Source organism: Maylandia zebra, linkage group LG23, assembly GCF_041146795.1.
Source record: "Maylandia zebra isolate NMK-2024a linkage group LG23, Mzebra_GT3a, whole genome shotgun sequence".
Classification (NCBI taxonomy): Eukaryota; Metazoa; Chordata; class Actinopteri; order Cichliformes; family Cichlidae; genus Maylandia; species Maylandia zebra.
Window position 1 is genome coordinate 3910917 of NC_135188.1, and position 11833 is coordinate 3922749.

At 40.1% G+C, this 11833-nt stretch overlaps 3 protein-coding genes across 3 annotated transcripts in view; 2 read left to right on the plus strand and 1 right to left on the minus strand.

Moving 5' to 3' along the window:
• The window catches only part of cpamd8 (C3 and PZP like alpha-2-macroglobulin domain containing 8), a 45005-nt gene extending 40161 nt beyond the window's left edge, over nucleotides 1-4844 (plus strand). Inside the window, exons 42-44 of the mRNA XM_004555006.5 lie at nucleotides 1093-1164; nucleotides 3172-3373; nucleotides 3817-4844. Of these exons, the coding sequence (XP_004555063.3) occupies nucleotides 1093-1164; nucleotides 3172-3373; nucleotide 3817 (275 nt within the window). The 3' untranslated portion in view covers nucleotides 3818-4844. The remainder of the gene's footprint in view (nucleotides 1-1092; nucleotides 1165-3171; nucleotides 3374-3816) is intronic.
• Nucleotides 4845-6160: 1316 nt separating this feature from the next.
• cimap1d (CIMAP1 family member D) lies at nucleotides 6161-8512 on the plus strand. Its single transcript, XM_004554994.5, has 4 exons — nucleotides 6161-6706; nucleotides 7160-7270; nucleotides 7761-7874; nucleotides 8020-8512. Exons 1-4 carry the CDS (start codon nucleotides 6667-6669, stop codon nucleotides 8505-8507), a joined length of 753 nt encoding a protein of 250 aa, XP_004555051.1. The 5' UTR covers nucleotides 6161-6666; the 3' UTR covers nucleotides 8508-8512.
• A 56-nt stretch (nucleotides 8513-8568) lies between these two features.
• On the minus strand, nucleotides 8569-11605 carry cks2 (CDC28 protein kinase regulatory subunit 2). The gene is made up of 3 exons (XM_004554995.5): nucleotides 11387-11605; nucleotides 11043-11170; nucleotides 8569-9136 (listed from the first exon to the last, which is right to left on the minus strand). The coding sequence occupies exons 1-3, from the start codon at nucleotides 11443-11445 to the stop codon at nucleotides 9093-9095; spliced, it is 231 nt and encodes a 76-aa protein (XP_004555052.1). The 5' UTR covers nucleotides 11446-11605; the 3' UTR covers nucleotides 8569-9092.
• Between the last annotated feature and the right edge of the window lie 228 nt (nucleotides 11606-11833).

Here is an 11833-nt window from a genome sequence, read left to right on the forward strand (position 1 = left end):
GTTCAGTATCAACAGAAAATGTCACAGACCAGATTTATACCTGACTCGCATCACAAAGGATGGCTGAATGAATGATCCAAAACTACTGTTAAATTATTGTGTACATGTCCACATTTCTCTCTGTTCTGGAAGAGAAATGTCACAGAAATAGACAAATTTCAGTTAATATAAAGCATGTGTCATTTCATTTCTCTATACAGTTAGTGGTCTGTGGCTCTCGGGCATTAACAGCGTGCCCCAGTGTATTTTTCCTTAACTGTATGTGTTTTTCCCAACTCTCATTGTAGGTTAATGGGCTCATATGAATGTGTAATCCTCATTTTTTCCTTTATTTTTATTTGCGTCTGTTCATGTACACATGCCTCTGTGTATGCAGTGATCTGAGTTTGGGAAACAGCTGTTCAGGTGTTGAGCTGATTACTGAATGAGTTTGGGTTTTTTTTTTTTGGGGGGGGGGGGGGGGGGGGGGGGAACTACCCATCGCACCCCAACCCCCCACCCCCACCATCCTCTCTCACTCGCTGCTGTATTACAGGGCTCCCTCCAAATGACAGAGTGCTTTTGTCCAGCCTTTGAAATCCTTGTCACATTCCTTTCCGACGCACAGCCCAACAACAAAGGAGCCTTCATGTTGTGGAGCAGATTGGGAAAAGGCATAGACAAAACTGTGGTGGGAAAAGACCTCAGTTTGTGCCAAGTCGTTCATGCTAGAGATTATCAAAAGGATTGTATTTTTTTGTTTAGGGCCCTCTGACCTTGTTTGTTTGTGTACAGTTGTGCGAGGGAGATTCATGCCACCGTTTCCCAGTTTTGAAAAGGAAAAAGATATGATTTGCTTCCACACATGGCCTCCTGGCCATGCTTTGGCCCCTGCTATTTTTGGATAGATAGAATTTAGTGCGAGCCTCTGTTCAGACTGAGTGTGCATCATTGTCTTGCCAAGAAGTGTTGCTCAGTGGGGTGGATAATGCTTCTGGCCAGTATTTAGATTATGCAACAATGAAACTCTGTTGAATTCATTACTTGTTTTTTAGGTGCTGTGGCAGCCACATAAATGTGAATAATCTAACATGTGTCTGTTTATACTTCCAGTGAAGACCACGGAGGACAGGCAACCAATAGTGAGTCAGGAAACTGAGCAACCCTCAGTGCCTGTACACACAGGTAGCCTCCCATATCACACCTTTTCCCCACTTACACAGCTTTGCATTCTTTCATCTCCTCTCTGCACTTTCTATGCATTTTTTCTCAAACTCGTAGTTTGTCTTAGAGACAAAGCTTTGCTTTTTTTTTCTTGTTTTCCTTCATTATTTACATGTTTTAAAGAGCCGAAAGCAAATCTACTGACTAATCCACTTTTGCTGCCATTATAGGTGAAACTCTATTTCTATGTTAACTAAATGTAAATGCAGTGGGCAGTGAGCAACCCCGTGTTTGTGGCACATTGGAGTTTGCAAGGGCAGGGAAGAAGAAAGGATTTAAGACCAGGATGAAAAGGTTGAGACAGTGTGTAAGGGCAGTAAAGCTAAAAAGGAGAAAAAAGAGTGAAGGGGACGACCAGGAGATGGGATCAGAAAAGAGAAAAGGAACAGGGTCAGTGGGAGAGTATAGGAAAGTAGATATGCAGGTGGGGCGTACGGCAGCACATTCCCCTGCCACCACGTCATGTTTTTACAGTCTGTGTGATAAATAGGTGGATCGTTTTCAAACAGCCGGCTTGATTGTTGCTCTGTCATGAGCTTAGATCAGCTGCCATTTTCAGGGAGGCAGCCAGAAAATTCCTGATAGGATGTTTGGCTGTGCGTGCAAGGAGGATGTAGCTGTGTTACATTTGGCAGTGCAAGCATAAAAAAAAAACAGTCATTCACAAGCTGCAGGAGCGTGTACTTGCATACTGTGTGCGCACACCGCATGCTGTTATATGTACATGATTTTAAACTCGGCCTGCATGAAAGTCTGAGTTGCCTACAGGTGCGTGTGTGTGTGTGTGTGTGCGTGCGTGTGCGCGCACCCCGTGTGGCACAGCCTGCACTGACTTGTTGCTGAGCCCGCTACCCTCGGTAGCTGCAGTTCACTAAGCTTCTCTCACTCAAAGGTCTCCTTAGTACAAAAGCCAATGCTTCACACTCACCACTGGAATGTTGTTTCGCACTTACACAAACACACACACATATCTATACGTGCACACATAACGCATACACTTCCTGCATGTCCATACAGGCAGATATTTGCCCACACACAGAGACACACGTGCACACTCATCTAGAATAAGATAACCCTGGGGTGATTAGATTGAATAAGTACTGTAAAAACACTGTCATTGTAAACCATTAGAATGTTCACTACATGCCAGATAAGTGCACCGAGAGTGTAATGGGTGAATGTGAGTCTTGCCATGAACCTGACAGTTTCCAGTGTAACAGCGGAGGACGCTGGAGCTCTGGAATTAGCTTCCTTGTGCAGACTTGTCATGTCGGTGACCTTCTGCCAGAGGACAACATACAGTAGAATACCTATACAGGCATTCCTTCAGCTGATTTTTGGTCATCACACATACATTTCTTTTTGGTTACAGACTTTACAAAATTCCCACATCATATTTGTCTTAAATTTGTTTAACTCTCACCATATGTGCTGCAGGCCTCAAAGAAGGAAACTCTGATTGCAGGCTACTCAGAATAAAGCGAACTTTCATAAAGCTATACCTTGAAAAGACCGATTCAAGCCTAGCACGCTTATACGAGGAGACAACATTTTAAGCAAGGTGCGACCCCTGCTGTGTGTGATGTGGTATTGCTCCTCAAGAGGTCCAGATGTGCAGTATATTAGAGGTGTCCTGTGGAGCTGTCTCGCAAGCCAGCAGGGTTAGGTTTAGATTTAGTGTTGCTAGCCAGGATTACGATCTGCATCCTGCAGGTCTAAAAACATTTTTCTTTCTCACAGTTTACATCACTATTTACTTCTTAAAAGTCTTCCTCATCCCTGTGTTGAAACATTGATATGTTTTTCGTGGCACATTACCACCCCCTGTAGTTTAGTGTAGTAGTACAACACCAACTATATATATATTCACATCAGGACAGATTTTTAGAGTATCCATGACAGCCAGAACTTTCATTTTTATCTCGCCTACCTTGTCTCTGTGTTTCTCACTAACCCTGTTCTCTCCAGGCGAAGAGGAGCAGGGCTCTATGGCAGAGGTGTCCTACTACTCCTATGAATACGACCCAGACTCTGATCCTTTCCTTGCTGATGCAGAGGGAGGGGACCATTTTGATCTTCCTGAAGGCGGCAGGGGTGTGGAGCATAACGTGCTCCTGCCAGTAGATTCCCAGCTACCCACACTGGACACAAAAAACACCCCTGAGCGATGGTATGAGCTACATCTTTGATGTATTTGTTTAACAGACTTTGGATTAGTAGACCTCTCTGATGTTTTCTAGGTATCTGGAAGAGTCTGTTGTGGATATTCATCTTTGGTAATAATATTAAAGGAATAAAAAAGCAGTTGTACATCTCCCAATATTATGTCTCCACAGACTTCAGCAAGACTTTCCCCTATAAAGAGGACATTTAATCTCCCCTGTTCCCAAATGACACCTCGGTATATATCAATAAAGTGGTTTGATGACCATTAGCTTTCCAGTTTTTCCAAGGGTAGCTGCACAGGGAGAGACTGTCCTCACTTACTTTTGATAAAAACCCAGTCACTTTGTTTTAAAGGCTTCAAGAGTTACTCCTAGGAGGCTTTCAAGGGATAAAGAGTTAAAGATGATCCTTTAAAGAACATATGTTCTGTTTTCTTGTCATCTACAGAAACACTCCCAGAGTGAAGCCATACCCACCTCCGAATTGTACATTATTTGTGAATATGCTAGTGAATGGAAAGAGAAGAGAGACTTGCTGAAAGGATGACATGGGGGGGTCTGGAGAATGAGTGTTTGACCTTGTGTGAGTCAGAGTGGATGCATTTATAAGCCTGTGTGTGCGCTTGGATGTGACTGTGTACGTTTTTTATTAAGCTAGTATCCTCCAGACTTGTATTTTTCCTCCTCTAGACTCCTAGTAATCAATAGGCACAATATCATATTTGTTAATCACTGTACTGCCTTAATAATCACTAGAAGAAATAATCAAGTATTTATGTTTGTAATTACACCTGATGTTATGCAACGTATTTTGTTATATTTTCTATCTGTGGTATTTATTTTTAGATAGAGATCATATCATTTTTATTTTCTAAGTCGCCCCCTCAGTACAATCTACCTGCCCCTTGTGGATTTTTAAGATGTATGCTATACTATCCAAGGCATTTTTCTTTTTCTTTCATAGCAAGCTTTAACCCAGTTATTGCAATGTTTGATGAAATTCCTCTTCTGGTATCCTGCTGGAAAACAGACATATGCTAACCATATGCTTTACGGAAACATAAGCTGAAATGTTTTTCATTTTAAAGATTTTTGGGGGGCATTTTTGTCTTATTAGACAGCAGAGTAGAGATTGACAAGAAACACAAGGAGGCAGAAGGGGACTGGCATGCAACAAAGGCCTCTGGCCGACTCTGACTTTTACAGTTCGACCCAGCTGTAGTGTTTCTGAAACTATTCTGCCAAGATACCAGCATCTCCTCTCACCATTGAGATTTGATTGTACAGCTCATAAGCTATTTTGTTTTTTTGTTCAATTTTGATCTTTGAAGCAGTCAAGTTAAAAATATTAAAGAATAATAAAGAATGAAGTTTTGATTTCTGTAAAAGTACCAAATTTGATCAAATGTAACCCAGATCGATATCAAATATTGTGATTTTTTAAAACAAATGAGAATAAAATTTGTATGCAGTTTAGGCCTTTGGTTTTGTTACTTCACTACCTGTGTTTCTCCAACTGACTCACTGAGATATCTGCATCTGCAGCACAGTACGTGTCTCTTTTTTCAACTAGCAGAGCTGCAGTGCAGTTCTTTATGAGAGATGTGTTGCTCCATTTCCCTTAAATGGACGGTGAAGTCAGCAGTCAACTGTATTATACTCAGCTGTTTCAAAGGGCCTTCTGCTTTCACTCTCTTATTCCTTGTATGTAGCTGCATTAGAGACAGAAAGCATGTTAGTGTGTGTGAATTTGTACCTAACTGCATAGAATAGAATAGAATAGAATAGAATAGAATAGCCTTTATTGTCATTGTACAGAGTACAGCAAAATTGGAGTGCCACTCCCTTGGTGCAAGATTCAATAATAAATATAAATGTAAAATATAAAAAGTACAATAAAACAATCGCAAGTATTCAAACAATAGTAAATAAGATATATACAGGATAGCAGCATACTTGCACATGTTTGAGCCTTAATGTGTTGGTGTTATTTAGGTTGCCAAAGGAGGGCACCCCCAGGAGAGAGTTAAAGCCTGTGAAAGTTTAATGTTTGCTTACTGCACGTCACTTGTCGACCCTCTCGGTTACAGTTGTCTCTGGAAACTGGCAGCTCAGGCCTTTAAACCGAATCAAATCAACACATAACTGTGTCTGGAAAGTGTGCTTGGCTCGAGGTTAAGGTTGATAAATCAGGGGGTTGTTAATTCACTGTGTATTCCATCAGTTCAACAGGAGATGCCAAAATACAGGTTCATGTGTGCTGCACTACATTTGACTCTGGTTTGGGGTTTTATAGCGTGTACTCTGCATCAAAGCGTTGCTGTGCTTGTTCATTCATTTTAAAGGAAATCTCTCTGCGTTCGTACTTACAGAAATAATATAAAGCCATGTGGCTGCACTGTATAGAGATCTGGTACCGTCAGCAGCGTGAGGCCAAATTTGAAGTTATCAAACTCTGAGCAGTGACAGCTGATGTAGCTGCTCATTCTGAATGGAAAACTTTGTTCTTGTTGTGACAACGAGGCAGCGGTGCAGGGGACCAGGCTGCAGCAAGCTACCCTCAGCAGTCTCCGTGGCAACTGTACGCATGGCTGAAGAGTGATATTGCGTCTCCACGCTGTGATGAGCAGAAAGAGTCAAAAGAGAAAGGACGGAGAGGGGGATCTTGGTTTCATGGTTTGCGGGGGGAGCGAGCTAGCGTTACATGAGAGTGAATCGGAGTGATGACATTGTTTCTAAGTGCCAGCTGAGTGCACCTATACACCTACCCCCATGGAGGAAGGGCTAATGACCTGTCCAAGCATCCACTGATGAAGCATTTGGACAAAGGGGCAAACGGGCAGACAGAGTAAACCCTATCCAGGGTAGATCCTCCTCTGTTGTTGACACTTTGACAAGCATTATGGGTCTCAGGTTTCCTGATTGCTTTGGAGGAAATTGGTGATTGATCCTAGATCAGGCAGGGTTCTGGGTTTCTAAAGTCACCTGGGGCTTTGGTGATGCTGGATCAAGAGGAAGCACAGATATCTAACAAAAAAGAAACAGACAATAGACCAAGAGCAGCCTGAATGAAGGAATCACTTGTGCCTCTGAATCTGATGACTGAATTTCCTGAAGCCTGCCTCACTTTTAGCTGAAAAGGGACATTACCTGTGCAAAGACCCCAGTTCAGCTATTTTTATTTATTTATTTTTAAATGGTTTTACGAGCATATAATGCCCAGAGCAATCTGATACTTCTATAGAACCACTACCATTGCTGGACTCCTGAAGTAACTATCAATTCTGCAAAGAGTAAGATGGAGAAAAAATACCCAGTAATTGCTGGACGAGAAAAAGGTAAGTCATCGTGAATAATGATCATGGTTCTTTTTTTAAATGTAAATTAATATTTACAAATAAATATCAGTAGCTTAATATACTGCAGTTAAGCAGAGTGGGTCGTTTTGCAGTGGGCAGACCTGTCAGGACTTGCTCCACTCTGTGAAAAAAATGCTCCCACCTTGTTAGCTGTTTGACATAGTGTGCATAATAGTGTTTCATTCAAGGCTGAAAACTGGAAGGCTAATCTCTAAAATTCACATGAATATTAATTTGTATTGTCTAGTTATCTTAGGCAAAATTATACAGACCTTATTTGCAGAGAACCTTACATAAAGCTGCGTTCACAATCAAAGGAGCCACTGTCACTTTAGAATTGTCCACATGTATGATTTTTGTAAACTGGATGTAATTTAAGACACTTGTATTTTGAGGTTATGGCAACTTTGTGACATCTTCTGCTGTTTCAAGGGCCTGGACCTGGTCGCTATGGGCTTCCTCCCACTATTGGATTTATTGGCCATGACTTCACAAAGTCAACTAGCCCTGCCTACACTTTCCATGGAAGGATGACTGATAATAGTGAGCACTGCTCTTGCTTTATGGTTTATCAGAAGTGGGTACTTTGAGGGCTAGTTTTCAAGTTTAACTTAAAGCTAACTAAAGTTTTACTTTTTCTTTTTTTTTTTTGCAGATTTTTTTCTTTTTATTTATTCTATGACTAACTAAATAACGCCTTTTTTTCGTCAAACTGCTGATTTAGGACACAAATTAGCTGAAAGCATTACAGTCACCAATACACACATTTCACAGTAATTTATATCGTTTATGTCTTTGTTTTCACAATGATTTCCTCTCCTGTAAAAATGATCTCACAAAAATTTCCGTTTGGTGTGATGTCAAATTCAACCACTAGGTGGAGACAAGACGTTTTTCTTCACTTTTTGTTATTTTTTTAAAACTGCATCTACAGATTTTCAGGATCAAATCAAATCAAACTAAGCAAAAAGAATGAAAAGAAGTTTACTCTTTAAAAATATACATTTGTAATTATCCAATTAATTTTTAACAGTATATAGTGTTGACTCCAGTCCAGGGCCTCGGTATCACATTGATGCAAGAATCACTCGATTTGGAAAGGATGGCACACCTGCATACTCAATGCTGGGTAAAGTCAAAGCCCAGAGTAAGTATGCTTTCCTTCATTATTGGAGTTTATTTTAAAATTAATTGTGACATATTGTATATCAGTCAGATCAATAGATTAGTGAAGAAAACATGTACTTTTGACCCTTCTGGAGAACCCCATGTGATTGTCTTCTGCTCACTAGAGGAGCTTTTCCACACACCAGGACCCGGTGCATACAGCCCTGAGAGAGCCCCACCATGCAACCTGCAGCGCAGACCTCCATCCTACACCATGGGCTCTCGCACACACTACCGCAGTGTTGACTCGGTCCCAGCTCCCAACAAGTACTCTCTACCGCCACTTATGGGCGCTCAAGTCCCAAACAAGGCATCCAGTGCAAGCTACACAATATCAGGTGGTCTCAGCATAGGGGGACCATCTGAGGATTTAGCCAAGACTCCTGCGCCTTGCAGATACAATAGTACAGACCCAAATGTTTATCTGCTCCGACGGCCAGCGTTTTCCATGTCGGGACGTCACAGTTTACCCAGAGATGGCACCAAGAAACCAGGTCCAGGAACATATAATCCAGAGAAAGTTACAGTCCACAAGGCCCGGGCACCAGCCTACTCCCTGGGTATCAGACACTCAGAATTTGTTACTCCACTTATTGTCAATATTTCTGACTAAACAGTCATCTGAGAGAAAATTACATCATCCTTCAATTAAATAAAAAGAAAAGCAGCAAGTATTAAGGAATTAGCATATTTTATTTGTCCAGTATCAAAGAACTTGACAAATCAACCATAACGGAGAGCCAAATGTATATCAAGAAATAACATATGCACATAAAATACATACATTCAAGGAATTATCAAGAAATGTTTTAACAAAAATGTTAGGGATGTCATTGGTTTGAGCAAAATAAAATCATATGCTCATATGGCCATTTAGTAAATAGATCAGTCTTGACAACATTACACCTAAAGATAAAAAAAAAAATTGGTAAATTGTACAATTGACAGGCAAACTTCCACCTTCAAATTGTTTTAAGTTATCATTCACAGTGAAAACAAGACATTTTTGTCTCTCATAACCTCTAAAAACTGAGGAAATTTGAATGAAGAAACACAAAAATATATACACACAAAACTACAGGGCATCTACACAATATATCACAACACATATAGATTTATGTGCAGGACAGATATAGGATCGAAAGACAATACATATCAGCAGAGGAGATAGCAGGTATTTTAACAGACAGCTTCCCCTTTAATCCTTTGGGAGAGGCCTTCTGAAAAGCAGTATGTGTGGCTCTAGGGAGTAAAGCAAGAAAGGATCTGTCAGCATCATCAGTAAGTCATCAAACACAGTCAAGCCTACAGCTGTACGTCGTCTACACCCAAATTTGATCGTGGCCAAATAATGCAGTGTAGAAGCTGTACAATGACAGATTCAATTCTTATGTCAACTTTAGCATAATACTCATATGCTGTTGAAAGTATATTGAAGGGGTTTCAAACACGGGGGCCAAATGCAGCTCAGCAAATGCAGAGCCAAGTCAAAATTTTGTTATCAACTTATTGAAATTGAAAAAAATAAGAATTTTGAGTTAGTAAGTCAAAATCTTGAGACAATAACCTGAAATTTTAGACTTAGAGCTTTTTATTGTCATTGTGCAGTTTCTTGCACAGTGAAATTGGGTAGCTGGACCACAAAGGTGCAAAAATAAGAAGAGAAAACAATATACAACAAGGGGGGAAATAAATAAGAAAATAAAATAAAAAGCAATATATGTATACATATATGCGAGTGAAACTATATACACATGCTGTATGCGTAAGAAACATTGAAACAGAAACATTGTGGGTCTGTATACAAGGGCAATTATAAAATATAATAATTGAAATGGTATGGATGTCAAAAAAACGTTCTTATGTTTGTTTATTTTTACCAACAATAACAAGGTTCTATAGGGTAATTATTAAATGTTTTTAGTCAGTAAAACACCTTGCCGTTACCAGCGTTTCTTCACATGACTGATAATTTATGGACATTTAATTCAGATTGCTTGGATCATAAAAAACAAAAACAAACAAACACAAAAAACCAAACAAAAAAACCCCAATATTGCTTCTTTCCAAAAAAATTAACATTTAAATCTTCTCTAATTTTGTATATTCACTGTGATCTACACATTTTAATATATCTTCCTGGGAACCAAGGAAAAAAAGAATCTTCCCATTGAACTTTTTTGTGATTACCATCCTCTTTGGAGCTAAAAGAGGCCACCCAAACACATGGGATATCAATGGAAAGCCCAGAATGTCCTCCATTTAGTCCCTCAGGACTTAGTAGTATAGCTCAAATAAGTCAAAAGATATAGACCAAAAACAAATGCCCATTACAAAGGACATAAATGAATAGGCTGGTTCTCAGGAGGATGTGTCATAATGGTACTGGCTGTTTTTAAAACAAACAAACAAAACAAAACACCTTCTTGAAATTGTGCTTATTTTTCTTACAGTTTCTCAGGGTCTCAACCATCTCTCCTGTGGATGTACTACTTCTTACCCACACAAGATCAAACTAGGCTCTTATGAGTTTGGCCCTGATATAGGGTCACCATGAAAATCACCCTGATATAGTCATCCCTCTTCTTTGATACATATACCAGGAAGAGATCTGTTCATAATGGCCAATAGAATACACACCATGTAAAAAGGCTGAGCTAAAGCTAAAGGCTTCAGCGTAGAGTGAGCAATGTTATGGCCTGTAAATGGTAAGTGGCCTGTATTTGTATAGCGCTTTACACTACATTCAGTCATTCACACATTGGTGATGGCAAGCTACAATGTAGCCACAGCTGCCGTGGGGCGCACTGACAGAGGGGAGGCTGTTATAGCTTTTTTTTTTATAATAGCAACCCTGATCATTCCCTGGAGACGCTTTCCTACTCAAGTGACAGTAAACAGATGGTGAAATGTCTGGTTTAAAACAAAAAAAGAAAAGAGCCCTAAAACACATATTTGCTTTTACTGTGCTTCATAGTTTTCCAAAGGTTTGACAAATACACAGAAACGTGGTATTTTCACCACCTTAGATTCAAAGAATGATGACGTCAATTTGTAGTTCTTTAGATGCACACATGGGCGTCTGACTTAATTTTCAAGACAAGACTGAGGAAAATGTGAACTTATCCTTCACACCGTGATTACTGACCTGGTTTATGGATCATGTAGTGAATCCAGCCCTGGCTCTGTTGGACTCCAAGTCCTCTCCACTCTTCTTCTGTCATCAGGTGGGAGGAGGGCACCAGTTTGGACAGCTGCTTAGGAAGCACAACATGCCTGAGGATGGAAATATAACAAACATATTGTTAATTGCCTACTAGGGGTCAGACAGTTTATTTTGATATATTTTAATATCAACTGCTAACGCTAACACAAGACGTCTCAATTTACAGCGGCAATAAGTTATCTCCACCACGTTCAAAAGCTACTTTGACCTTAGCTAATTACTCGAACTAAATTAACGGACTCTTGAAAACGTTAAAAACACAATACCTGTACTCGAAGTCGTCATCGGTGTACTTGTCAGAATAGAAAATCTGTTTTTTCGACATTTTCAGTTGACAAAAGCAACAAAACTGAGCTTCAAAGAGCTGATACTGGATAATGTGAACCAAATATGTTCGCTAGCAGTATCTACAAGCTCAACGAACTACTGTCATCTGCCGCTGTTTTCTGGGGATGATTCAAACCCCAACGGTTACCCGCACTCCCCTGATTGGTCAAAGCAGCAGCACGCGGACTTAACAGGATCGTCTATTCAAAGAAAGATGACTCCCTCCGCAAGGAAAACACAAGCCTTGAGGCGAAGCGCTATCGCGATAGAATTTGTACATTTAACGGTATATTAGGAATGGCTATATATAAGATTTAAAAAAAAATACGTTTTTGATTTTTTAAACCCAAGGTTTGTGTTGTATTTTGAAAAGTTTGTGGTCGTTT